Raw genomic sequence first — 26,666 nt, 5'->3', positions numbered from 1 at the left:
TTGCGAAACGACAACGTGCACTTACATTATTTTCCTGGAATCATTCTCGGGATCATGGATTGTAAAATTCATTTACATCAATTTTCAATGGTGCATATGGCGAAATTAGAACATGCCTATACTATACCAATACAGAAGACTTTTTATAGCGCATTTTAGACCAATGTAGTTTTGAAGTCAACCATTATGTTTCGCCGGCGCAATATCAGATGGTAGACCTATATCTGTTGGGATTTGTGGATTTCTCCAAGTCGGCACGAGTTCGATTCCCGGCCTGGGAAATGCTTTCATTGTTACCGCGAAGCAAAACCATTGCCATCAATCTTTGGTGATGCATTCCCAATTTGAACATACTACAAGTCCAGGAAATGTCTTACAGTGCATTTTAGAGCAATGCACTCACATATTCTACCATCCCATCCCACCAACGCCACCGCAGTTGGTCTAGCGGTCGTGACTCTCACCCAGGCGGCCCGGGTGTAGGCCTACACACTTGAATAAAATCACGAAAACGGTTCGATTCCCGAACTGGTAGCGAAACGACAACATGCACCGAAATTATTTTGCCGAAGTTTACTATAATATGCATGTTAAAAAGTAAGTGTCTTATGTTGCATTTTAGACCAATACAATTATGGATTTTTCAATTCTAAGTCGTGACGCAGTCACGAATGGTGTGGGGGTTAGGATTCCTGACTTTTACCAGAGGCCTCTCGCGTTCAATTCTAGGTTGCAGGGGTAGTAAATTCGTCGGTACCTCCAAATAAAACATGGATTAAATCAGTTACCAGCAATTTTGAGTGATGCATATTCTACGAATACTACTGCATGTTACAAATCAATACACAAAATTGGCAATTCCTAGTGTCCCCTGACAAGTGTCGGCCTAAAATATCCGGATTTATTTCAATATGTGTGTATTATTCAATTGCATACTAACATTCCAGTAAATCTCTTACACCCCACTTTAGAGAAATGCAATTATGATTTCAACTATTCTGTTACCGTAACGTAATCCCAGATGGTCTAGGGGTCAGGATTCCTGGCTCTCACCCAGGCGGCCCGGGTTCGATTCCCGGTCTGGGAATTATAATTTTCGCTATCGAAACTATGTTATAAATTCGTTTTCGGCAATTTAGGGTCATTGAAAACGATATTAAAACACCAGCGTGGCCTACTGTTCCAATCCGATAAACCGTGTCAGAGCACTTTTAGCGCAATGAAGTCAGGTATTTGTTTTTGCCGGAGCATTCCCAGATGGTTTAGGGGTCAGGATTCCTGGCTTTCACTCTGGCGGCCGGGCTGGATTCCCGGTCTGCGGGAAAACTATTTTAAATTTTGCGAAACGACAACGTGCACTTACATTATTTTCCTGGAATCATTCTCGGGATCATGGATTGTAAAATTCATTAACATCAATTTTCAATGGTGCATATGGCGAAATTAGAACATGCCTATACTATACCAATACAGAAGACTTTTTATAGCGCATTTTAGACCAATGTAGTTTTGAAGTCAACCATTATGTTTCGCCGGCGCAATATCAGATGGTAGACCTATATCTGTTGGGATTTGTGGATTTCTCCAAGTCGGCACGAGTTCGATTCCCGGCCTGGGAAATGCTTTCATTGTTACCGCGAAGCAAAACCATTGCCATCAATCTTTGGTGATGCATTCCCAATTTGAACATACTACAAGTCCAGGAAATGTCTTACAGTGCATTTTAGAGCAATGCACTCACATATTCTACCATCCCATCCCACCAACGCCATCGCAGTTGGTCTAGCGGTCGTGACTCTCACCCAGGCGGCCCGGGTGTAGGCCTACACACTTGAATAAAATCACGAAAACGGTTCGATTCCCGAACTGGTAGCGAAACGACAACATGCACCGAAATTATTTTGCCGAAGTTTACTATAATATGCATGTTAAAAAGTAAGTGTCTTATGTTGCATTTTAGACCAATACAATTATGGATTCTAAGTCGTGACGCAGTCACGAATGGTGTGGGGGTTAGGATTCCTGACTTTTACCAGAGGCCTCTCGCGTTCAATTCTAGGTTGCAGGGGTAGTAAATTCGTCGGTACCTCCAAATAAAACATGGATTAAATCAGTTACCAGCAATTTTGAGTGATGCATATTCTACGAATACTACTGCATGTTACAAATCAATACACAAAATTGGCAATTCCTAGTGTCCCCTGACAAGTGTCGGCCGAAAATATCCGGATTTATTTCAATATGTGTGTATTATTCAATTGCATACTAACATTCCAGTAAATCTCTTACACCCCACTTTAGAGAAATGCAATTATGATTTAAACTATTCTGTTACCGTAACGTAATCCCAGATGGTCTAGGGGTCAGGATTCCTGGCTCTCACCCAGGCGGCCCGGGTTCGATTCCCGGTCTGGGAAAATGTATTTTTGTTATCGCGAAGCGAAGCGATACCATGGAATGGAATTTTTGTACCGACAAAATAATAATAAATATAGTGGATTCAAAAATGTGAAGAGATCACAAAACTTGAAAATATATACACCTCATCACACAAAATATGCGGTAAATCAGAATTTATGCCATCGAAGCTCCTCCAATGTGTTCATGGGAATTACTACTTTTCGGTACCGCGAAAAAGTGCCACAGATTAAAAAAATTTCCAGCAATTTTGGGTGGTGCGTATCTAAATTGATAGAGCACAGTGAGGTTTTAGAACAATGCAGTTATGAATTTAATCATACTGTCCTCCCCGTCGTAATCCCAGATGGTCTAGGGGTCAGGATTCCTGGCTTTCACCCAGGCGGCCCGGGTTCGATTCCCGGTCTGGGAACCACGATTTTCGCTATCGAAACTATAAACAAGTTATGAATTCGTTTTCGGCAATTTTGGGTCATGCAAAACGATTTTAAAACACAAGCCTGATCTACTGTTCAAATCCGGTAAACTTTCACAGAGCACTTTTAGCTCAATGACGTTATCTGAAGTCAGGTATTTTTTGTTGCGGGATCATTCCCAGATGGTTTAGGGGTCAGGATTCCGGGCTTTCACTCAGGCGGCCCGGGCTTGATTCCCGGTCTGTGGGAAAACTATTTCAAGTTTCGCGAAACTACAACATGCACTTAGAATCATTTTCGGGATCATGGGTTATAAAATTCATTTTCAGTAATTTTCAATCGTGCATAGCAAAATTAGAACATGCCTATACTACCAATCCAGTAGACTTTTTACAGCACATAGTAAATTTGTCGGTACCTCAAAGAAACATGGATTAAATCAGTTCCCAGCAATTTTGAGTGATGCATATTGTATATACATCATATACAACATTTTTGAAAGGTTCTGTGTGAACGCGAACGTGAACCTCATGACGTCACGTGACGTCATATTGCTAATTCCAACCATACATTTCAGAAAAGTGATGGCCTATATTAATGTTCACGATGCCTAGCGGCGACTCGGGCCACATAATGCCACAATGCTGACGTTTTAAACGTCGGTAAATGTATCAACTGGGGCAATCAAATGACATAATAATCCCATAAAATCAATATCTTCCGTCGCTTTGCCAACAATTTCGATGAGGACTTGCAAGGGGATATAAGCTTACGCCTTAACGGTCTATGCTAGACCGGACAATGCATTCGGCGTCTGAGTATTGCTAAGTTGATATTGAGCAGAGTGTAAAACGGGTTTCTATACTTGCTACCGATATTACCCCATTAACAAGTTATACAGCAGTAGCCAAATCCCCAATTGCATGGATTTGGTTTTAATGATACAATAAACCTATGAAGTCAATATTGTCCCTGGCCCTGTATGCCTGCTAGATTTGTTAAATCAGGCAACGATATCTATTTCATTGATTCGTGGAATAAGCATCATTTGCTGGCTACCTCTTTGTAGAGTATGTCACTCTTAATATTGTGTGATTGCGGGTCAAGAAATACAATAAATTTCAACCAAAGATGTTATGATGAGGCGAAAATTGTTATATATTAAAAAGGTTCACAGTGCAGAACCTACCAAGGTTCGTTTGTGAACGTGAACCTCTTAATTTCCGAGGTTCACTCACAGAACGCGAAGGTGAACCTCACGTTCACACCATCCCTAGACTCCCCACCCTATAATCATTGTAATTGAATTGTAAATAGTCCACTCGAGGATGGTATTGATTCAACAAATATGTGCCATTATATACCCTGATACAAGCCCGACGATTCACATCAAAAATTATTGTGGGTTTGTTAGTTTGTTAGTCTGGAAGGTGATATAGAAAAATGTATATGTCGATTCAAATTTACTTTGCACCCCCTAAAATGTAAATCATTTGTCACAGACCCCATAACTCACGCAGGTCGAAGTTTTTTGCATGCGAGGAAACATTCTGCCAGCATGCCATTGTATAGACAAAGTCGCGTAATGTAATCATGGGATTATCACAGATAATTTTTCAAGTATTTTCGGTCCCAGTGTCTCATCGGTACCACATCTCCCCTATTCAAGTATCACTCATTATTACGTCATTACGTACTACATTTTGACAAAAGTTCAACTATGTACTTTTTATGTGACCAAGAACAATATAATGCCTGTTATCCATCACACTAAAGATATTTTGGTGTGTTTCGACCATACCGATTCCATTACACTTTGTGATGATGATGTGGGATGATCATGACTTCGGAAATGTGTTGTTTCTAGCAACGTTCTTAGCTTTTTACTATGTTCTGTACGCTGCGATAAGGGGAATCAAGGTTTCAAGGCCACGGGGAAAAAAACACAAACAATGTAATTTCGGAGGAAAACGGGTGTTTGTCCGTCTAATCGTGAGAAGATAAGACGTTTTGGCATATTTGACAAATTCGAATTAGTATGTGTTCGCATGAAAGCTCAATCATGAACAATGTACACGCACAGCACATTATGCACGGATTTAAGTTGGTTCACATCGGTTTATTAACAGTTTTATCAGATCACTACACCAAAAGATTGCGATACAATGAAAAGATAGGAAGGTGTCGACGACTTGGAGCAGTCTTTGAAATCAGACACCCATTTGAGCATAGGTGATGTAAAGATGCACAATGCACACTGAATGAAAAGTAAAAGAAGATACGTAAAAGGACAAGCGATAAAATGAAGTGGTTTGTGATGGAAGGCAAGATCGATATGTAAGTCCAGTAATCTTGAGGGCTGACTCAGGGTTGTAACCAAGTCACACGGTTCCGAGTCACAAGTCAATCTCACTTTTATAGTTTTGACTCGAGTCAAGTCGAGTCATTTTCAATTCGCCCCGAGTCAAGTCCGAGTCCAAGTCATCGAGCAGAGGTTCTAGTCCGAGTCATGGGATAATGACTCGAGTCCGAGTCCAAGTCATTGTGTTGACTGCTCAGTTTCCCGTTTAAGTCTTGTTAAACTCACTGTTATAACCCTATTCGGTGATATCGAATGGTTCGCATTTATAATATACCAATTTTCCTCACTTCTATTAGTTTCTGGTCGCATTTTCAAGTACCAGTACCAATAGACGAAGCCCCAATAGAGTGGCTGCTATACTATTCTTCGAAATTACAATGGAATGTCGATCTTGGCCGTTTGAGTCTCGGCTCAAGTCATATGACTTGGCCCGAGTCATGCGCTATGACTCGAGTCCAAGTCGAGTCCATACACATATTGACTCGAGTCGAGTCGAGTCATTTCCGTATTTTGAGAAAATGACTCGAGTCAAGTCGAGTCATCAGAAAATCGTGACTCGAGTCTGACTCGAGTCGAGTCATGACTCGAGTCATTACAACCCTGGGCTGACTAGTATATTCATTCAGTAGAAATTGCTTGTATTTTGACTTGAATGTGTATTGTACGTAGGCTGCTCGACGACTTTCGCATAGCCGGCGAGATACTGTTTCACACTTAAGGTCCTGCTTATATGATGGAGCTATGATCTTTCAAGTCGACTATATACTAATGTGACGATGAGGACGCGCGTGGGTTGTACTCATGCGCTTTTGATTCCGAGGTAAAGAAGTCACTGAAATTTTCGGGGCAGGGACTTGGAAATTTATAGTTTCCGCATATCGTTTATCCGTAAGACAACGAATCTTTTGAGCAGCGATTTGTAGGACGCACAACCTGCCCCCCTTAGGCCCCTGGTTATGATACTGAGCAGCTGATGTTGTTGTTTTAGCAGTGGCTTGAGTGCGCTAACACTGGTAGCCCCCAGCAGCAAATGCCATATTGAAACTTCGATTGGAATACGGAATTAAAGACCACCAGAATTACTCTGAGCGGCATTTAATGTCTGAAACTGTAGAACAGGCCACACTTCGTGATAATTTTGTTTTAGCTTAGCGACTGGATGTGACTCTTCCAGGACATCTTCAAGTCCAGTAAGACCTCGAGATATTTTGCATTTTCCGCGCTAGAAATAGGGTGACCAGCGACGTTAACTTATAAGTTTTCCCCAGAATTTAGGCCAATAATCGGGATTTCGCGGCGTTGACGCTCAATTAAACGATTTACCAGAAAAGAATTGAGACAAACTCAACCCAAACGTGCACTTGGCACTATGCAACCCACAGTGAATTGTCACATCAAGCTCTGCCGACATGACGTCAGGACAATTAGTCCATCGACCAGGCTCGTTATAGCTGAACGTTAATGGTCGTAAATTTCCGAATCATTATACTCGCGAACGGTGATTGTCAGGGATTATGTTCTAGATAGCTAGATATCCTTGGGTGATTTTCTGACGTCTATCAAAGTCAATTAATGAATCACTCGGCCGTCTACATAAAAGTCGTGGCTTCCACAGTCATTTGAGGTTTCCAGCATCATATATCCAGTAAGCAGTAACCTGCAGTAGTAATTAAGTAATGACATATAGTATTATATATATTTTTTTAGGGGTAACCGTAGGAACCGCAGTAAACCTACCCCCGTTACGCTTGTGACAGACTGTGGTGTTTCACACAGCACAAAGTCACAAGCGCCGTAATAGGGCCCTTTTGTGTCGTATGACACAAAAGCACCCATCTCGGTGGTTGCTTCATTCTGTTTTACTTCCCTTTTTTGCGTCTGGTTAGGGGTTCAAACAGTTGGCACAAGTAGGCTTTGGCTGGGGGCGTCTGCGGCCACTTGTCCCGCCTCCACCATACTTGTGCCTGGGATACTGGTCCGTCGGTGCGGTGCCAGATCCCGGTCGGACTATGAAGGCCTGGCGGCCATACTCGTCCTGGGTAGTAAGAGTGATTGGACAGTAATGGTTGTACCGCTAGGGCTTCGCATCGCCCAGCGTCCAACAAAGCGATGCTGGCCGTAATACAACCAAATACTCCAGCATCATATATCCAGTAAGCAGTAACCTGCAGTAGTAATTAAGTAATGACATATTCTTATAAATGTTGATTTGGCGTCGGCTTCCTCAGCAGGACTGCAGGGCACAATGATTAGACCATCAATTTTAATGATTGAGTCGAGTAGTGAGAGGCATGGTCATTTTCAGTTGTCAAATGATACGCTCCATGCCAATGAGAGTTAATTTATGAGCGCGAAATAAAGTTTCTATACTATTTCCCAATGTAGTAAGCTGTAAACATCGATTGCTCGTGCTCGTACAGCAGCATACTAAACACGCGGCACGTAGCCGCGCACGTCCGCGACAATGACATATCTTTGAAATTGTGATTAACCCACCGAATTGTAACAAAGCGCAGAGAAACAAAACAGACACAAAATTATTTTTATTGTGATGCGGTGTCCTTTGTGGTCGCGTAAATCAGTGTTTCCAACCTCTTTCAGTTCGCGACCCACAGGTAACAGTGATGAGCATCTGGCGGACTCGGATAAGTTTATGATCGGATTTTGCACCATTTTGATAAGGTCGGATGGGATTCGGATTCTATTGCAGGTTTTGTTTCGGATATTTTCGGATAGTTGTAACTTCTGTTTCGGATATTTTTGGATAGTTCTGACCAGACGTCACTTCTGATTTCAAGTCAAAAGAGAAATTCGTCCTCTCGACAAGCAAACGCGGACAGCAAACGCTTTCTGATAGCAATGGTGGCACTGTAAAGTTGTTTTGTAAAAGTTCCAAGCAAATATAAATCAGCCAATCCTAACCTTAGCCTTTATAAAGACTTCTCTGCTCAGATCTACAATTAGAATTCTTCGGAATACAGTTATTCGATTCAGATTTTTCGGATTCTGGATGGCATTATTCGGATTCGCGTGAATTTTAGGTTGACATTGTTCGGATTTGGACGGATAGTTCTTCATAGAATCGAGCTGTCGGGCGGATTCGGATTCTCAGAAATCAAGACCCGCTCATCTCTGATAGGTAACGTGTCTTTGTGCGACTCACCATGATCAATGGAATGAGAACGTATATTTCGACGTACAATAAGTGGTATGTATGAGTAACGAGATAAATTAGACGCCCAGGAGTGAAATTGCTCGACAATGCGAGTGTTTCAAGCATACAAGAATACACGTAGTAGATGATTACTAACGAGAACGTATTTAAGCAGTAATTAGTCTTTTACGTCGAACACAAAGTAGGCCCTAGTAGAGCTTGCATCGCATACGGCCGTAGAAGGACATTTGTGCGGCCGTCGACACGTAATTCAATTATAGTGTTGGCAGCCGTCGATATACAAATTGAATTTGCGAATTGACTCTCGAATTTTTAGGAGATTTTAATTTGTCTTGAAACTTTCTTCGTGCTACGCGTGATTCAATGCGACTTCATTTTTCGATTGTAATGTATATTAGCGCGCTTTGCAATCTGAGACCCACAGTATACAGATGCGAACAGCATAGGAAAATGATGCGCCCGCTATAGATGTACCAACTAGAAATTGTGCGCTACGAATTAAAGAAATCTGTTCCTGGAGCGTTGCGGCGATTCCAATGTATTTTCACACCGACAATCCTGATGGGAGGTCAAGAAATAAGAGTATGCAACAAAGTGACTAAAAACAATTGGTCCACCCAAAGAAGCATCATCGTATACCAGTGAATCTCATCACATGGGCTGAGAAATGTTAAACGTTTTTGGTAATAATATGTGAAGCTACTAATATCAATGACGAAATTCATTCGTGAATCTGAAACCCACAACCATTCCCAAATCATGATCACTCGCGATTTCCGTGCGCATATAGTAAGCCGGTATGAATAAATAGATTAGACTGGAGTTCACTAAAAATACATACAGACACTTCAACATGGGCATTTGGCGTCCAGTTAGTTTTTACGATTACGGCTGGGCAAAATCGAGTTCCTGAGTGATTCGATTCTGAATCACGTGTTATGCTTCGAGTCGAGTATTCGAGTACCATTCATAATGACGTCATAACAGAATGTAATATGTCAAAATTCGTACCTTTGATGCCACCACCAAGAATACAATGCCTGTTATTCATAACATAAAAGATACTCAGGTATATTTTCGACCATACCCATTTCATTGCACTTTGTGGCAACGTTGTGGGATGATCACGACTTCGTAAATGTGGCCGTTTAAAGTTTTTTACTATCTTTTGTATGCTGCGATACGGACAATCAAGGTTTTAAGGCCACCATAGTGGAAAATAGTATCGTAAATTTAATTCTCGTTTATGAATTAACTTTAATTGGCGAAGAGCGTATAATTTCAGTACTCGAAAAAATCGTATTTTACTACTCGATTCGAATCGTTAAAATTAATACTCGATTCAGACTCGAGTACTCGAATCATTGTGCCCAGCCCTAATTACGGCTATGCCAGGGAATGCGGCCATTGACTAGATCACTACATGATTAATTGAAATGCGGCCATGAATAGCAAAAAGGTTTGCCATGGTCTATTTAGATAACTATAGAATTATATATTGTCCAAGTCTAGCTGATTTACAGGACAAGGAAGGTGCAGATATAGCCTTATAAGGCTTTCTGAGACTTGCACCATCGCTCCACGCTTTCCCGGTGGAACGTAGGTACTCAGGTCATCATATATTGGCCTCAGGCACATAAGTCTATGAGAAGGCTATATAGTTCAAACTATACCGGTGACTAATATTTACGCATAGCGTATATAGTACTTCCGCCCAGATGGCATAGCATCGATAATTTCACTTAACTCAGGCATATCTGGTCAAAAATGTGCTGTATATTGAGGTGTCAGAGCATTGTTAGGCGTGTTGAGATAAGTCTTGAGATTTTTATTGCTCAATATAGAAGTCGCGCGTGATAGGCCTATTGCGGGGTTGAAATAATTCTTTGTCCGACAGGTACATCATCTGTATAATTGAATACATATGTTGTCAATATATAACGTATCGAATGAATTAACTACAGTCCACGTCGCTTGATTCGGACACTTTGCCTCCGCTCGCATTTGTCCGAATTAAGCGGAAATCGATTGTTCGTTGCATAGTCATGCGTAAAGGCAGACAGCGCATTGAGAATACGGTTATGTGGCGTATTTAATGAGTTGCAGCTGCGCTACAATGTGGTAATTGGCACTGATTGCATAAAACGCACATTTCATGTATACTGTATTTTCGATATCAAACGATTCAAGAATTTGAATGTACTATTTACTATATTACTGTATAAATCACACATATAGGATTAAAATATTACAGTAACTCTTAAAGGGCTGAAAGAATATTTTCACCTGATAGAAGTACCTACCCCTCAAAACAGCAGGGAATTGGAAGCAAAAAGCTAGACAGAAAACTTTTCTGTACCAGCCTGTTCTACAAGACCGACCAATTGTGCCGACGTTAAAGCCACTATAAGTCTGGCACGACAGTTTATGATTCATTGTAGATTGTTCACGGATGCATCGACTTTATTTCACCATCATCACTGATCTTGTGTTGAAACGAATGAAGTACTGTTCATTGTGTCATAACTAGGGCGATTTTTTTGACATGACAAAATTTTATCAAAGTTGTAGCGTTAGGTCAAAAAATGTCAAAATTGTTTACAAAGTCACAATTTTTTTGCAACCTGTATTTCGTTTGTATCGTAGATTTTGCATTGTCGGTGAACTTATATCATTTGACATTTTACAGCTTGTAGCCTACTTTATAGGCCTACCGTTGTGGACGGTCCATTGTCTGCTCATCGTGAATCATAAACATTCAAATGAAACGAATAGGTTGACGTGGTGTTATGCTCAACGTACCGCAATATCCTAACTGAAGCAAGACTGCGTGGACATTGTATGTTTCTTATATCAAGAAGCGCATGATGTAAAATTGTTATGCAGACTCCATAGTCAGAATGAAGCAAAACAGTGTGTCACCAGCAACTTCATTGTTGTCCGCCAACAACTGCTGCTGTTGAACGTTCTCTGTCCATTCTTGGCAAGCTACTTAGTAAGGACATACACTTTCTACCCGAGAATGTAGGAAAGTATCTTTCGTTGTACTACAACAAATTTTTATTATTTCTACCATAGTATACGTGATGTAACTATACTGTAATTCTTGATAGGGCCAGATTTCGTTGAAATAAAGTTTTTTTATGTAAAAATTTGTTAGTTTTTGAGTCAAAAAAGTTTTTCAGGCCAAATTACTTCGTAAGGATAGACAGTTCCAACCATAAATGAAGATAAGTAGTACAATTCTAACATTATGTGGAAAACACCTAATTTGCCTACGCAAGGACATAATTTGGTCAAAATTAGACTTTTTAAGGTAAAAAATGTCAAAAGTTTGATTTTTTAGGTCAAAATCTACCGCTTTTTAGGTAAAAACAATTGTCCGCTCATAACCTAACGATTAGATGGGCTGAATAAAGTGGTTGTCCGGGTTATCCGGTGTCAGAATTGAGCGCATCCGACTGTAGTCGCACCATAAAATATTATTTTATGAAATATTTCGCAATCACGAACAAACAACAGTAGTGTCGACACCTTGAAGACCGTGTCGACACCTTCCTATCTTTTCATTGTATCGCAGTCTTGCGGTGTTTTGAAATCATGAAATTATTAGTAAACTGATCCTAACAGTGAAGTATTCCGAGAATTTTCTTCCAACACTATAATAGTTACAACGCTGACTCAAACAATCCCGTGCGTAACATAGTCGAAATTACTGTTACATGTAAATTTGCAGCGGATTCGTGTCATGCCACGTTTAATGCCAGCCTAATGCCTCAAAACTACGCTTATAGCTGTATTGCATTCGCGTTTCGATAAGTTATATTATTTCTTTGGTCTCAAGTTCTGCTAGTATAGTGATACGCGGAGATTCGCACGTTTATGATGAACAGTACTATCTACGGAGTCTCTGTGAAATCGTCTGTACCTCCGGTAGTCGTAACAAATTCGACGCATTGGTGGATCCCACAAGTCGAGATTCCGTATCTGCTCGCCCTGTTCCTTGTCGGAGTTATCGGGAATGTCAGCATCATTGGAGCTATAGTGCTGGAAAAGAAATTGAAGGTATCGCTTGTCATACGCACGAAACTTTTCGTACATAGGGGTAAAATAGTTACCGGTACTCTATCTTAAAGAGACACTTGGAGGCAGACTTGGCCAACTTGCTAATTCCAGTTTTCTAATGAGAGTAATTAGAGCGAAATGCCTGCCATCTGATTCAAATCTAATTTTTGAAATATTTCGCTCGAATTTTTATTCCAATCTAATTTTCGCCCCCCCCAAAAAAAAAACAAAAAAAAAACAAAAAAGCTGCAGAACTGTATAGTGCGAAACGAGCCAAGCTTGCTGTACAGACATTTGCCATTCTCTTGCTTATTAGGATGAGCCCTGATTTGATATAAAATGAACTTACATTAATTTCCAATTGTTCTCGAATTCAGTAATTCTAATTCTAATCTGATTTTGGGAAAGAAATGTGCAGCTATAATTTGAACTCTAATCTAATTTGAGCAAAATGTGCAGCTATAAATTTAATTCTAGTCTAATTAGGAGCAAACTGTGTAGCTATAACTCTAGTTCCAATCTAATTTGGAAAAGCTGATAAATTTTCTAGTAGTCCAATTCTGCTTGGAGGTACATAATTGCAATTGGATTATATACTGATATTGAAATGAACCCGAATATTTTGGGCTGACACTCGTAAGGGCTAATCGTCAGCAACTAGCAGAGAATTGAAAAGACCAATATATATCAAGCTTGGTAGTACAGAAATCCTCTACCTTACCAGACGTAATGTAATCATCATATCACACTTCCCTAATTGTGACGTCAAAGCTCATTAATGTGACGCGGCTACTGCATCAGGCAATACGGCGCGGTAAGTAAATTAATCTCAGAATGACAGAGATTTAAAGAAGATATAATGTGATTGAGAAGACTAAAGATCAGAAGTGGTCTATGACGAAGTACTTCTACATTTTCGGAGTGCTGAAGTGCTAAAGTAAGTTTTACCCATGCATTTTCCAGTCCATTTCCTTTCGCACTATACAGTTCTCCTGTAGCATTTTCAGGAAAACCATTGATTGCATTAGATATAAAATTAAAGCGTATAAATATTTCACAGATTAGATTAGAATTAGAAAATCTCAATGTAAATTAGGTTTGAATTAGAATTAGATTCTTTTCCTTACGAGAATGAGCTCTAATTTAATGTGAGCTGAACTTGTTTTTGAAATATTTCTCTCTACTTCAGAATTTAATTCAATCTCCAAATTTTTGTGAATTCAGTATTTCTATTTCAAAGCTAATTTGGCAAAACCTGTGTAGCTATAATCCTAATTACAATGTGATTCGTAAAAGCTGAAAATTTTCTGGTCGTCCAGCTCTGGTGGCGACGCTGACTACTTCGACGACCTTGTATGTTAGCAGCCAGACTTTTCCATGCACTCAATCTTCATTCTTTTTGCAGTTTATCGGAAACGCCTTCATTGTCAATCTCGCCGTGGCCGATCTCATCGTAACGGCCTACGTTGTGCCAGGTGTTCTCGCTAACGTGGTCGCGAACAAAAACCTATTCTCTGTGGGCATGTGTAGTTTCACCGCGCTGGTCGTGTCTCTCAGTTGCCTATCGTCGATGTACAGTTTGATGTTTGTAGCTCTGAATAGGTCAGTACCTAAATCGCTATACACTGGGGCTGTTCAAAAATAACCTATTTTCCCGGATTCCAGCCATTCACTTATTAAATTGTCAAGTTACCCTAAAAAACTCTGCACGCCTAATTTGGTTCAATTCTAACAAGTATAGGACTCCGCAGATCCAATTAAAATTTTTAATTTATTAGGTAAAATTAAAAAAAATTCAAATTTTTCTGCCAACCCCATGAAATTGTAGAGCTGTCTCCAAAGACGATGCAAAACAAATTTGACTCAATTCCGACCAGTAGAAGCGGAGTTATGTGAGTTTTCCGTTGATAATTCTCGGATTATCCACCGATCACGAGTTTTTTTTTGGGGATCTGCGGAAACCTATACTTGTTAGAATTGAACCAAATTTGGTGTGAAGCGTTTTTTAGGGTAACCTGACAATTTAATAAGTGAATGGCTGGAATCCGGGGGAAAAAGTTATTTTTGAACAGCCCTACTATACACGGTCAACGTACAGTGTACACACTATACGCAGTACACCCTAGCACTAGCGGTTTTTCGATATTGACCACATATTCACCTTCTCAATCCACCTTCAATTGGTCACTCCCAAGTCACTGGTCTAGCATTGACGAATTCAGACGATTGTTTCACAACCATAACGGTATTTTGTAGTCACAACCAAACATGCATACTACATTGCACACTTGCAAAGATTTCTAGTTGCCTAGCCGCACACTATCGGCATGATCAATAGGCTATACTCTCAAACCGCCATTACTACAAATTAGAATTTGATACTCACTCCACTCCACTCCAACAACAGTTGAAGCAAGAGATTAACGATTCGATCTGATTTCGACATCGACTTTACAATATCGTCAACGTTATTCCAGATATACTGCCATAGTCCACGTGAACAGATACCACAACATATTTACAAAGAAGAAAGTCGGTATGTTTATCATCATGATTTGGATATGGTGAGTGTATTGTACAATACAGCGACCACTATGCTGAACTTCAGGCTGTTCATGGGTTTAAGAAATTCATTTCATAATTATTAGTATTATGCAATTACTAAACATAGTAGCCTATGTATGGTGCAGTGAGGGTATTCCGATGAAGAATATAGCATGTCGTGGCATATCTAGTTCAAAGTATCACGATTAATTTTCGGGAGGTTTCCAACTACGATTTTTCCTTGCACGCTCAGTCGATATTCGTGCGCACTTGCGCAGCGTCATCACAGCGACGATACGGTTTTCTTGCGAAGCGCGTGACATTAAAATATTCTGTGTTAGCGGCAATACTATGGGCGGAAAGCAAATATGTAGATACAGAACCATTGATGTACAATGTATCATCGGGCATTAGGGCATTGAATTCTGGCAGAGATTAGGGCAATGATATAAATGATATACAAGATATTCATTGTGTAAATATGTTGAAACTTGGTCCCGGAGTTTGCAAATGCTTTTTGCGGTACAGAACTATTATATACATTCTGATAAGACATTGATTATGTAAACATGGTAAAACTCTGGACCAAATACCCCTATCTCTCATACCGAGAGACATGCGTCTCCGTGCTCTTGTGTATACGGCTTTGCCACAGATTTTTTACTCCGCAACATTCACGTAGGCCTATCTCTGCTGTGCTTTCCAAGAAATTTCCTATGTGGCGAAGTGCGCGGCGGCAAAGAAGAGCAAGTAACTTTTAAACTGTAGCCCATATGTGACAGATCGTAGGGATGCGTTTGTTGATATGGATATAAGCTGTATCATCAAGAGTCTTCAAAATCTTGAGCATTTTATTTCGTTCAGGTCATTCATACTCTCCATACCTCCGGCGTTCGGATGGGGAGATTACAGATACCACGTGAAAATACACGTCTGCATGTACGACTGTGACACGAAGTAGGTCGATATACAATTATACAGTTTATTAAATACTTGTCGAGAAAGCATGTCAAATTGATTTTGCTTTGTTTCATTGTTTTCCATCCATTAATCTTTTATACACGAATGTAAAATTGAAAAAGTTGACAGATTATATTGCTGGTTTGCAAAACCTTAGAACAGGAGTGGGCATGCGGCTCGCAACACTATTTTTTGCGGCCCGAGAAAGTCTCAAGAAACGTAAAAAATATTGATAAAATGCGTAGCCTACTAAAATCAAATTACTGCGGGTATTTGTCTAAACTATTTCTTAATATATTTCAACAAACTAATGATAAGTTATAGTCTTACCATAGAATTATTTTTATTGATGGTGCGATAATCCGAACTTCATGCACATGCATTTTGAAAGGTTTCAATTGCTAAAAATCACAGAAAGTGAAGCATAAATGACTTAATTCGGACCACGAGTGTGATTTTAGATTGACAAAACAAGTGCATTACTTTTAGTACTTGGCAAAAACGATTCGCGAGTGTGTTAGATAGATTCGTTATTTGTATGTGTAGAAGTATTTATATGTATGGTGTTTACATATTGTAGGAGCGTATTTAAAGGTAACATGGTTATGATGCTGTCAGCATTGTATGTCCTGGACTTGAACCAAACGTACAATCAGCAAATCTATGAACAGATCGCTGCTCACAGACTTAAATTTATATCACGTCGTAAGAATAGGAACTATCCGACTTTCATCCCTAATTAATGCTCCTCACGCGTGCACGTACGTACGTCTTCGTCAAATCGATGTGTGGTCGGTTTTAAATATACAAATACATATATTATTCCCATGTCATCGAACACTATATAATCAAACACCAATATTGGAGTTTGACTTAGTATCGCAATTTTATATAGTGCGGCACCAAATGGATTCAAATATTGAATGCGGTCCGCGAGCCAAAAAGTTGCCCGCCCCTAACTTAGAACCTTCTGCCTTTCCCATAACTCACTTTCACAATGCACTGTATATTGGCGCGGGTACATAAATGAGCAAATTTCCCAATTGATTCCGATATCGTCGATTGCAGGTTTATCGGTTACACAACTACATTTATCGTGCTGTCCATATTTCTTCCCTTCGCAATCACCTGTCTCTGCTACATCGGATTATTCCGGGTATTCAGAAACAACAGGTATGTCGATGGTTATGGTCCTTGCATTGTGGAGCTCCGATTTTTTAAAACAACTCGAAATGTCGACTTTTAAGGGCACTTTCTGCGTAGTTTAAGCGTCAGGACTAGATTATAATTTATATTTTTGGAATCAGTGCGACAGTAGCTTTCGTTCTAAACCACTTGGTATATTTTTTGCTTGGGTCGCAAGCTGTATCATTACTGTATCTGTTTACGAAGCCACCAGAAATGGATAGTCCTACCTGGTTGCTCAACCGTGCAGTTAAGTGTTTCGCATCTATCCGTAGATTTTTCATCTATATTTTAACTATACCTTACAGAGCTCGCCGGAAGACCTTAATCAACAACGTGCCTATGTCGACTGTCTCTAGCGCTTGTACGACCAATGGCGTCGAACCTGACGCCAAACGAAAAAAATCGTAAGTACATGCACGAATTGCATTAGGCTATTTCAGTAGACTACACAACAGACCGCGGTCCATAATGTTTAAAAATTCGCAGATTTTATCGCATTTCCACGTAGTACGATTCGGTTATCGCAAGGCCTATTAGATAGGCTACGTTTACGGCGATTTGTTGATATACCAATATGCCTAAGGCCATCATTTGAAATAGTACTTTTCTTGCAGCAGGCAAATCATTTTGTGTGAGCATGACCGTATAACCAGAAGACAAATTAAATCTGGGGTATATAGGGAATATCTTCAGAAATAGAGTAGATATAGTGGGTACAAAGACATTTGCCGTTCTAAATTGCAAGATCTTGTTCCTTTATTTTTAGGCGCATCGATTTTGAACATGTCTAGATTTAGTTGCGGAGTAAATGTCATCGTGAATTTTAACCGATTGTCAAATGATTTTACTGTCATTTGACTTGTAATTGGAAACTCCCACATGCACTTACAATGGCGGAATGTCACACGGTCGTGAAGGCTTCTTTTCTGACATTTCCTGAACAGAATTCTCGATTATCTTTGTCGATTCGAGTGATAATATAGTAAGCTGATCCGATAGAATGCTAATCATGTGAATAAAAACTGCTAATCGGGTGGCATTTTAGGCGGACATCATAAAGTTAGCTGATCCGGAAGAATGCTAATCGTGACACGTAAAGTTGGGTAAGGTTACGCTCGATGATTACTCGAGGTGTCACGAGTTTTCAAGCAAGTGTTGTTATATGTTGCATCACAATGCGAAAACGAGTTATTGGCTGTCAGTTGTCAATTTGTTGAATGAAACAGCAGCCTGCTGATAAAGATACTGCCACAGGTAGAATTATCACCTTCGCTAAATATAAGTCGTGTCCAGTTAGTAGGGTACAGCTAAGAAATGGACTACAGAATATTGATATCGCTCGGCAATGGTGGGTACATAATTCGGTGATTGTTTAGTGAAGTCATTACCTAGGAGACAATCGGCAAGTTATTATCGGAAATATTTGCGCGTAGGAATGGTACGGAGTGTACGCAGTTTTTTTATAGTTAACTAGTGATCTATAGTTTGTTCCGGTTTGATCATGAGATAAAAACTAACTTTATGCGCTGCGATCAACCGGTTTCCACATCATAGGCATATAACATACGACACTAGACTTGATATTTCCCTCTGATTCAGAGTCGCATTGATGAAGCGTGAAGATAATGAGCGCCGTCTAGTGGTCACGTTGTTCTCTGCTGTGTGTCTCTTCACGGTCTGTTGGGTTCCGTACGCGCTGATCATCTTGATCAACCACAACGCCTACGCTATTTACAAGAGATCGGCCGTATGGTTAGCTTTCGCTAACAGGTAAATAGACTGAAGCGACTTAAATAGGACTTGTTACGAAGATATCTACCACCAAGATATCCCACTGCCATGCGGATCGTGGACTTTTTACTGGAATTCAATATCTGTACCACTGTCCTGAGTAGACCATGATGGCGGACTTATCCGTTAATCCCAACTAGTGAAATTGAAAATATCGCGATATATGTATAATCGAAGGATATTTATCATTTTTCGGAGTACTCAAGTAGGCTTTGCATAGGCCTATACTTGCACATGCACGTCTTACTAATGTGTTTATGTTATTACTTCTACTTAACTAATTTTTAGGCAAACCTACTTGATTTTTACACTTTGCATTTCAAAAGTAGAAAGCTTTTTGTGATATGTTTTGATCACTTTTAAAGAGTACAATTGTCACGGCGACTTGGGCGAAATGGCCCTTGTATCACGGCAACCGAATATATTTTCGAAAAATGCGCCTTTTGTAGTGACATTATTCGTCTTTCGTTATTCCCGAAGACGCATCCTGCAATTTCGAGAGTGCAAACCACCTCCGAATAACTGTTAAAAGTACGACACCATATTTGCAGTAGTTATGACATGTCTACAATCTACATACATTGTGCTGAAGTCTTGATAGAGTAGGCATAGTACATCATCATCATCATCATCATTGGTTTATTAGCAATTTTATCAGTTCAATACACCACAAAAAATGCGATACAATGAATAGACAGGAAGATGTCGAAGCGACTTGGATTTGTCAATGGAATCGGACACCCACCTTGGCCTAGGCGTAGTAAAGAGGAGGCATGCACACTGAATGAAAGTAAAGAATACAGTATAGAAAAAGAAAGCGACAAGAAATAGGGCGGCATGTCATTGGAAGCGAGATCGATAGGTCAGTCGTGGTCCGGTAATCTTGAGGATGGACTGTATTTATTTAGTAGTAATTGCTTGTATTTCGACTTGAATGTGGACATGCTCGTCGACTGTCGGATGGCCGGCGGGATACTGTTCCACACATCAGGTCCGGCATATTTGATGGAGCGATGATCTTTTCGGTCGATCATATGATATTTGGACGACGTGGACGCGCGTGTGTTGTACTTGTGCGCTTTTGGTACAGGCCGTTGCTTTGAGTCCTTGCTTTGAGTCCTTGCTTTGAGTCCTTGAATACATAATTAATCCATGCTCAATTTGCTCCTTATGTTCAGCGCGATGAACAGCATACTATACGGGGCATTGAACAGAAACTTTCGAAACGGATACAAAAAGCTGTGGTCACCACTTTTCCGCCGCTGTTGCAAGAAAGAGATCAGTCCCAGAACAAACGACACCTCGACATCGCCGATATGTGACAGCGTAAGTAGTCGCGCTTTTTCTCGGGACCCGAATACTATAGTCAGATCTCAGGATTGGCGGACCTCGATCTGACATATCACATACTAATTCTAATTGGGACATGCATAATCTGAAGTTAATGAAAACGCCAAAACACGCATATCCCAGATCTGTAATCGTACCCGGGCCACCTGGATAAAAGCTAGGAATCGTTACCCCTATAGATCATCTGGGATTATGGCAGGAACCGAAATTGTCGAAGCGATAATGTATCAATTTAAAACAGTGCCTCCCAACTGGTGGATCGCAAAGAACTTCTACACGTTACAAATTACAGTTTTTCTGTTCATTGTATCGAAGTCTTGTGGTGTTTGAAAAGATAAAATTACGAATAAACTGATACTGATGAGTTATTGGAAGTATAACCAGAGGACGGCATTAACGAATTCCTTCTACTTTTTCCGAATGATCACGTCTTTTTGCCTATGTACTACAATGCTTACTGAAGTGTTTATGTCAGCCGAAAATGTTCGTGTTTATTTTGAATTTGCGTATGGCCTATTCCGCACCGTGAATACACGACACATGTCCATTCCATCATTTGAAATCCCATTCCAAAGTCCGAATTTGTAAAACAGTAGAGCAAATACGATGCGAAAAACCGACTATGCTTCGAAGTATAATGCCATGATGTTTGTAGTCGCCCTGGAGACAGGTAATAGCCCTGGAGACAGGTAATAGCGACATCGGCCCATGTTTCCGGTGGGTTGGCTATACAGGCGGGGTGCGGGTGATAGGCCAAAATACAATGGTGGTTCGAGTCAGAACGCTATTAGCAGACGATAGCTTGCTATGGTGGAGTTGTATAATATATATGCCGACTCCAGTATTAAGCTCCGAGTCGAGCATATATTCGAGTGCTTGAGAGTCGGTAATTACCGTGATACATGGAAATACATATTTATATGACAACTTCACTTTTAGCAATAAAGTGTGTATTCACACCCGTGTACCCCCCTGATGTAAGGGTGTGAATATGCAACCGCGGTACACCAAAGCAGAACATACCTCAGACCTATAACGCGGTATCAATTGAGTACAACATTTTAATCCGAATGGACGTATAGGAAGGTATGTAGGCCTACGTAGACAGGTAGGATGGTCCGCCAGATATTAAAATTTTAATACTCAATTCCAAAACGCAAGAAGCTGTACGCTGTGGCGAGATAGCGCAGTGATATAATCCGCGGCTGCAACACCAACGCCAACGGGTTGCGGGTTCAAGTCCGACCGAGGTCGACTTCTGAATTCCTATTAGTGCTGGGTGTTCACCTATAGGCTCCTCCTGGCCATAGCATCCGCGTAAGCGGTGTCTTACAAAAAGCCTAGAAGTGGACCGCGCCGTGCTATATAAGTCGGCAATTACGCGATAGAAATGATAAATATCAGCCTGGTGTAAATTATCATAGTAGTCTACAAACACCAAAAATACCACAAAACCATACCAAGTTGTACACTAAATAAAGAAACAAACATCAAATTTTGAACTTATATAGAAGTGTGGAACGTATGTTTTGCATGTCGTCGAGATATTGAGTTCCGGGTCTACTTTAGTCGTTCGTCACAGTGGTACAAGTGTTATAAGAAATTGTCTAAAAGCAGCCTGTAACTCCTTTTGGACGTATGTGGAAAGTATGGAGACTTTTAAACATACTTCCATTAAGCAACTCGCTGTGCAATAGAGCCTATAGCAAATAGCAAATTCACATTTCTTTGAGACTCCGAATAATCACAATCAAGTTATTGGTATCTTACAGGACTGCGCCAACTGCACCTTGCAGAAACTTCAACAGAACTTGGTATAAATATTCAGTGTTAAAAGGCATCATTAAATAGAGTTTCTAATCTTATATTCAAGTTGTCAAAATTAGATTTAGGGTGAAATTTAGTTTTTGAAGGTTCATAGGTCCGCGAGATTTGTTTTAAAGTTTTACCGGTCAGCGATGTTAAAAGGTTGAGACCCATTGGTCTAAAACGGAAGTCTCTGAGAAAGTGTTACAAGTTGGTAAAATTTACTTGATCACTCCGAAAAAGTAGAAGTAGGCTTCGTTTAGGACCACCCCTTGTAGGAAGATAATTTCACAGCATTAGTCCGAAGACCAGGGTTGTAATGACTCGAGTCATGACTCGACTCGAGTCACGATTTTCTGATAACTCGACTTGACTCGAGTCATTTTCTCAAAATATGAAAATGACTCGACTCGATTTGGACTCGAGTCATTGCGCATGACTCGAGACTCAGACGGCCAAGACCTACACTTCATTGTGATTTCGAAGAATAGTAAAGTCACCACACTATTGTGATTTCGTTTATTGGTACTGGTGCTTGAAAATGCGGCCAGAAACTGCTAAAAGTGAGGAAAATTAGTGTATTATAAATGTGAATCATTCAACATCACCAAGCAGAGTTGTACAAAGCGGGCTTAACAAGACTTCAACTGGAAACTTTACAGTCAAAACAATGACTTGGACTCGGACTCGAGTCATAATACCATGACTCGGACTCGGCCCTCTGCTCGATGACTTGGACTCGGACTTGACTCGGTGGGAATTGAAAATGACTCGACTTGACTCGAGTCAAAACTATAAAAGTTAGATTAACTTGTGACTCGGAGCCTTGTGACTTGGTTACAACTCTGCCGAAGACAGACTCATGACTGTTCACAGTCACATTTCACATTGGCTGGCAAAATTGTAGATTTATTCACTAATTCAACATAATCTGAATTGGATCGCTCAACATATGAGCATGCGACACAATGAAAAACGACAGTTGAGCATGGGACACTTTACCACTCTTCACTTCAGCATGTGAGTTTATAACCCCAATCATAACAATAGAATTAACGCTGTATACATCCTAAACCCTCCATTCAATTCGACCCACATGCTCATGCGTCATTACGTAGTAGGCTCATACGTTCCGTTACCTCTGAATTGGTCAAAACAATGAATGTATCATCGATATTGTCCCCTTACTTCCAGGAGTATTCCACGAAGAAAACAGACTACAAATTGCACACCAACGCCTGACTCATCTTCAGCATGTCCTTCTACATTGCCGGAATTGCCAGATCTCAAGCATCGTATGAGGTGGTATAATGCGAATGCGAAGGAGATACCTTATTTTGAAGAATGAATTCTCCAGTTCGAAGTTCTCCTGTGACATGACGTGAATGATATGCATTCTTGAAGTCCGCCCTTATAATTCCGCCATCACTGTTTCGTTTAGTTTGTGTCGGCCCGAATTATGGAAGAATTCTCTCTGTACGCATGAATATCGCTTATCTGTAGGGCTGGGCAAAATCGAGTACCTGAGTGATTCGATTCTGAATCACATATTACGTTTCGAGTCGAGTGTTCGAGTATCACTCATTATGACGTCGCAACAGAATGTAGTATGTGAAAATTCAAATATGTACATTTTATGCGACCACACAGAATATAATGCCTGTTATCCGTCACATTGAAGATACTTTGGTATTTTCTCGACCATACCAATTTCACTGCACTTCTTGACAAAGTTGTGCAATGATCATGACTTCGGAAATGTGTTATTTCCAGTAACGTGCGTAGCTTTGTACTATGTCTCGTATGCTGCAACACGGCCAATCAAGGTTTCAAGGCTTCTTCAGTGGAAAATAGTATCACAACTATAATTCTCGTAGGTAAATTAACTTTCAGTTGAGGGGAGCGTAAAATTTCAGTACTCGAATTAATCGTATTTTACTACTCGACTCGAATCAATAAAATGAATGCTCGATTCAGATTCGAGTACTCGAATCATTGTGCCCAGCCCTACTTATCTGAGACAATGTATAACATTACGTATATCCTTTAAGCGATTTCTCATAGTCTGGACGGGTAAATACTATCACTGGGCGCATGACTGAGAGTTCTTTATATCCCTGAATCAAGTACCCGACTGAGTATTCGAGTAACACTGCATCACATCATGCATGATAAGAGCGAATTGGACAGTTAGTACAAAGTAGAAACATGTATCTTCCATACGATCGCAAATAAAACAATGCAAGTTGCACTTGGCAAAATATATGTTTCCTTCTTTGTTAACCATAACTATGTCACGCCAATGTTCTGGATTGTTTTTGTGTTGTTCTGATGTTCATGAAGTTTCGTCGACATGGGTCATTCTACACCATGCCGATATTCATTTTTGTGATTTTCGATATGCCGACGCATAGCACGACCCACATTAACCCTTCCATCATGGTAACTGCAGTATACATTTTTAAACAATTGCACCCATTTGTAGTGGCATTAGTAGAGCAGGTTTTCGCAACTTTTTTACAGCTTCCGCGAGCTAAAATTTGTGAAGTATTATGTTGCTGTTTGAAGAAATTTTATATTGCAACTTTTTGCAACTTTTTCTTATTTTTATGCTACATTTTACGGCGACTTATATCGAGTATTGCACAAAATGTAAAGTAGTGATTAAAAAAAACATTCTATAAAACTATTTCTAGTATATAATTCTCTCTTTGATTTGCTGAACAAAGAGCTATATGTGATTGATTAGCTGCATCTCACTGTTACCTATGACGCAATGGCGTGCAAGCTAGAAGGTCAACAACCCCAGCAAAGCACGAGAGTGACTGAACTATATGTAAATACACAGCCTGATTGACTCACTGTCGTTTCAATTTAAGGTCCTTCCCCATTTGGCGGACGGCCAGGCGAGACCGCCAAAAATGACATTATCACTGGGTCAGGCTATAGATTTTGTTACAGTCGCCAACACTGGGTCTTGCTGCAATGCCATGTGTCAAGTTTGCAGACCTAGGAGATTTGGGGTCTTCGTCTTGTTTTGGCTTTTGCGGAAAATTATATCCGCATTGCGTTATTTTCTTGCTGCGTACTGGCAAAAACTGACGGCTCTGCAGGAGCTGACAGCGACATGATGTCATGTAGGTTTCAAACCTAAAGAACATTAAAATGTATGCATGAACGATTGAATAGCGAAGAAAGAAACGGAACAAGCGGACAGCCTGCAAATCTTAAACTGCTGGATGATACAATGGAGCCTTTGGAGTATCTCATACTCTAATAACTCCAGAAAATTATAAATGCAACTGTTTTACTGCAACTTTTGTTAAAATTAAGTGCAACTTTCTCACGATTTTAGTGAAACAAAAACGTGCCCTAGTCATTTGTCATTATAGCCGTCCTCCACGAAAGAAAATGTTGCACCTCGTATCAGCTCTTCTCGATCAAATCTACGTTTCGAAACTATACTTGATTTGATCATCTTTGGTAAATGTACACCACATATAGACCGGTCATTGGTAAGTTGGGTTCGAGAGACTTGTTGAATTTGGCTAGACTGCATGCATATTACAGCTTGCATATGACGCCGCGGATGCCTGTTACTGTGATGTCATCTGTTCCAAGGAAGTGTTAGGGTAAGTCGTATTTGTGTGTGTCGCTTCTTCGCAAAGCGTTACAATGACAGAATTCGAGGAAATATATGCTTGATATGGTCGACATCACGGCGTTGTCAGTATATTTACTGCAGTCGGGTGGCGTCTGAAAGGGCGATTTAATTCGGCGTCTTTATAATCAAAGTATGAGCGCGAAGATCTTGCAGGATAAACCTGCTATAATTTTCCCATAAGGTAGCCAGGGATTCTATTCTCAATACGGTAAAAGTATTGTATATTGAGAGTAGGCCTATCATCTTTTCAGCACCATCAAAGAGGACATTTTTGCCGGCAAGTAAACGAAAATGGAATTGTTACGTTTGAGTTTGACGGTGTTTTACATATCCTTGCTTAGTTGCAGGCAAAAGTTAAAGAAATAAAGCCAAAGCTAAAGTTAGAAAAACAGACACAAAATCAACAAATCAAATTTACTTTATGGATTCAGTCCATGAATATTGTGCGGTACCCTCAACTTTTGCCAGTACGGGAAAACCGTTGATCAACCAATCAATCAATCAGGTTTATTAATATTTTCATCGTTTCAAAACATCACAATACTGCGATACAATGAAAATATAGGAAGGTGTCGAAACAACTTGGAGTAGCCTTTGAGATCAGACACCCACCTTAGCCTAGGCGAAGTAAATAAGAGGCATGCACACTGAATGAAAAGTAATGCAGAGAATATAAGACTCAAGCGACAAAATGAGGTGGCATGTGGAGGGCGAGGTCGATGTTAGGTCGTGGTCCGGTAATCCTGAAGACTGGCTAGTAGGCAATTGAATCATAGATTCATATTGAAATAAATCCGGATATTTTCGGCCAACACTTGTCAGGCGAAACTAGAAATGGCCAAGTTTGCGTATTGATTAGTAATATGCAGTATAGTATTCGTAGTATATATGCATCACTCAAAATTGCTGGGAACTGATTTAATCCAT

At 40.2% G+C, this 26,666-nt stretch overlaps 1 protein-coding gene and 3 non-coding genes across 6 annotated transcripts; all 4 read left to right on the top strand.

The window, feature by feature from the left end:
- The first annotated feature begins 1,015 nt into the window (after nucleotides 1-1,015).
- Nucleotides 1,016-1,087, top strand: Trnae-cuc (transfer RNA glutamic acid (anticodon CUC)). Its single transcript has one exon. It is a non-coding gene; the product is annotated as a tRNA-Glu (tRNA).
- Nucleotides 1,088-2,345: 1,258 nt separating this feature from the next.
- Nucleotides 2,346-2,417, top strand: Trnae-cuc (transfer RNA glutamic acid (anticodon CUC)). Its single transcript has one exon. It is a non-coding gene; the product is annotated as a tRNA-Glu (tRNA).
- Nucleotides 2,418-2,758: 341 nt separating this feature from the next.
- On the top strand, nucleotides 2,759-2,830 carry Trnae-uuc (transfer RNA glutamic acid (anticodon UUC)). The gene has a single exon. It is a non-coding gene; the product is annotated as a tRNA-Glu (tRNA).
- A 9,311-nt stretch (nucleotides 2,831-12,141) lies between these two features.
- On the top strand, nucleotides 12,142-25,789 carry LOC145436392 (melatonin receptor type 1A-like). Of its 3 annotated transcripts, XM_080313736.1 has the most exons (9): nucleotides 12,144-12,436; nucleotides 13,842-14,038; nucleotides 14,914-15,000; nucleotides 15,845-15,937; nucleotides 17,009-17,113; nucleotides 17,434-17,532; nucleotides 18,728-18,898; nucleotides 20,098-20,245; nucleotides 23,270-25,789. In XM_080313736.1, exons 1-9 carry the CDS (start codon nucleotides 12,254-12,256, stop codon nucleotides 23,315-23,317), a joined length of 1,131 nt encoding a protein of 376 aa, XP_080169862.1. In that variant the 5' UTR covers nucleotides 12,144-12,253; the 3' UTR covers nucleotides 23,318-25,789. The 3 variants fall into 3 exon arrangements, with proteins under 3 accessions (XP_080169864.1, XP_080169862.1, XP_080169863.1); XM_080313738.1 differs by lacking the exon at nucleotides 18,728-18,898 and having other exon boundaries at nucleotides 12,142-12,436; XM_080313737.1 differs by lacking the exon at nucleotides 14,914-15,000.
- Nucleotides 25,790-26,666: the final 877 nt, after the last annotated feature.

The sequence above is a fragment of the Botryllus schlosseri genome, chromosome 3 (assembly GCF_051294905.1).
Source record: "Botryllus schlosseri isolate E-star chromosome 3, Bs_hap1, whole genome shotgun sequence".
Lineage (NCBI taxonomy): Eukaryota > Metazoa > Chordata > Ascidiacea > Stolidobranchia > Styelidae > Botryllus > Botryllus schlosseri.
This window is presented reverse-complemented; position numbering and strand designations above follow the sequence as displayed.

Excerpts from the sequence above, each read along its gene's own strand:
- LOC145436392 (XM_080313736.1), top strand. The coding sequence starts at position 12,254 with ATGATGAACAGTACTATCTACGGAGTCTCTGTGAAATCGTCTGTACCT. Across the intron at positions 17,114-17,433 it reads CGGGTATTCAGAAACAACAG|AGCTCGCCGGAAGACCTTAA; the intron begins GTATGTCGATGG and ends TATACCTTACAG. Across the intron at positions 20,246-23,269 it reads CATCGCCGATATGTGACAGC|GAGTATTCCACGAAGAAAAC; the intron begins GTAAGTAGTCGC and ends CCTTACTTCCAG.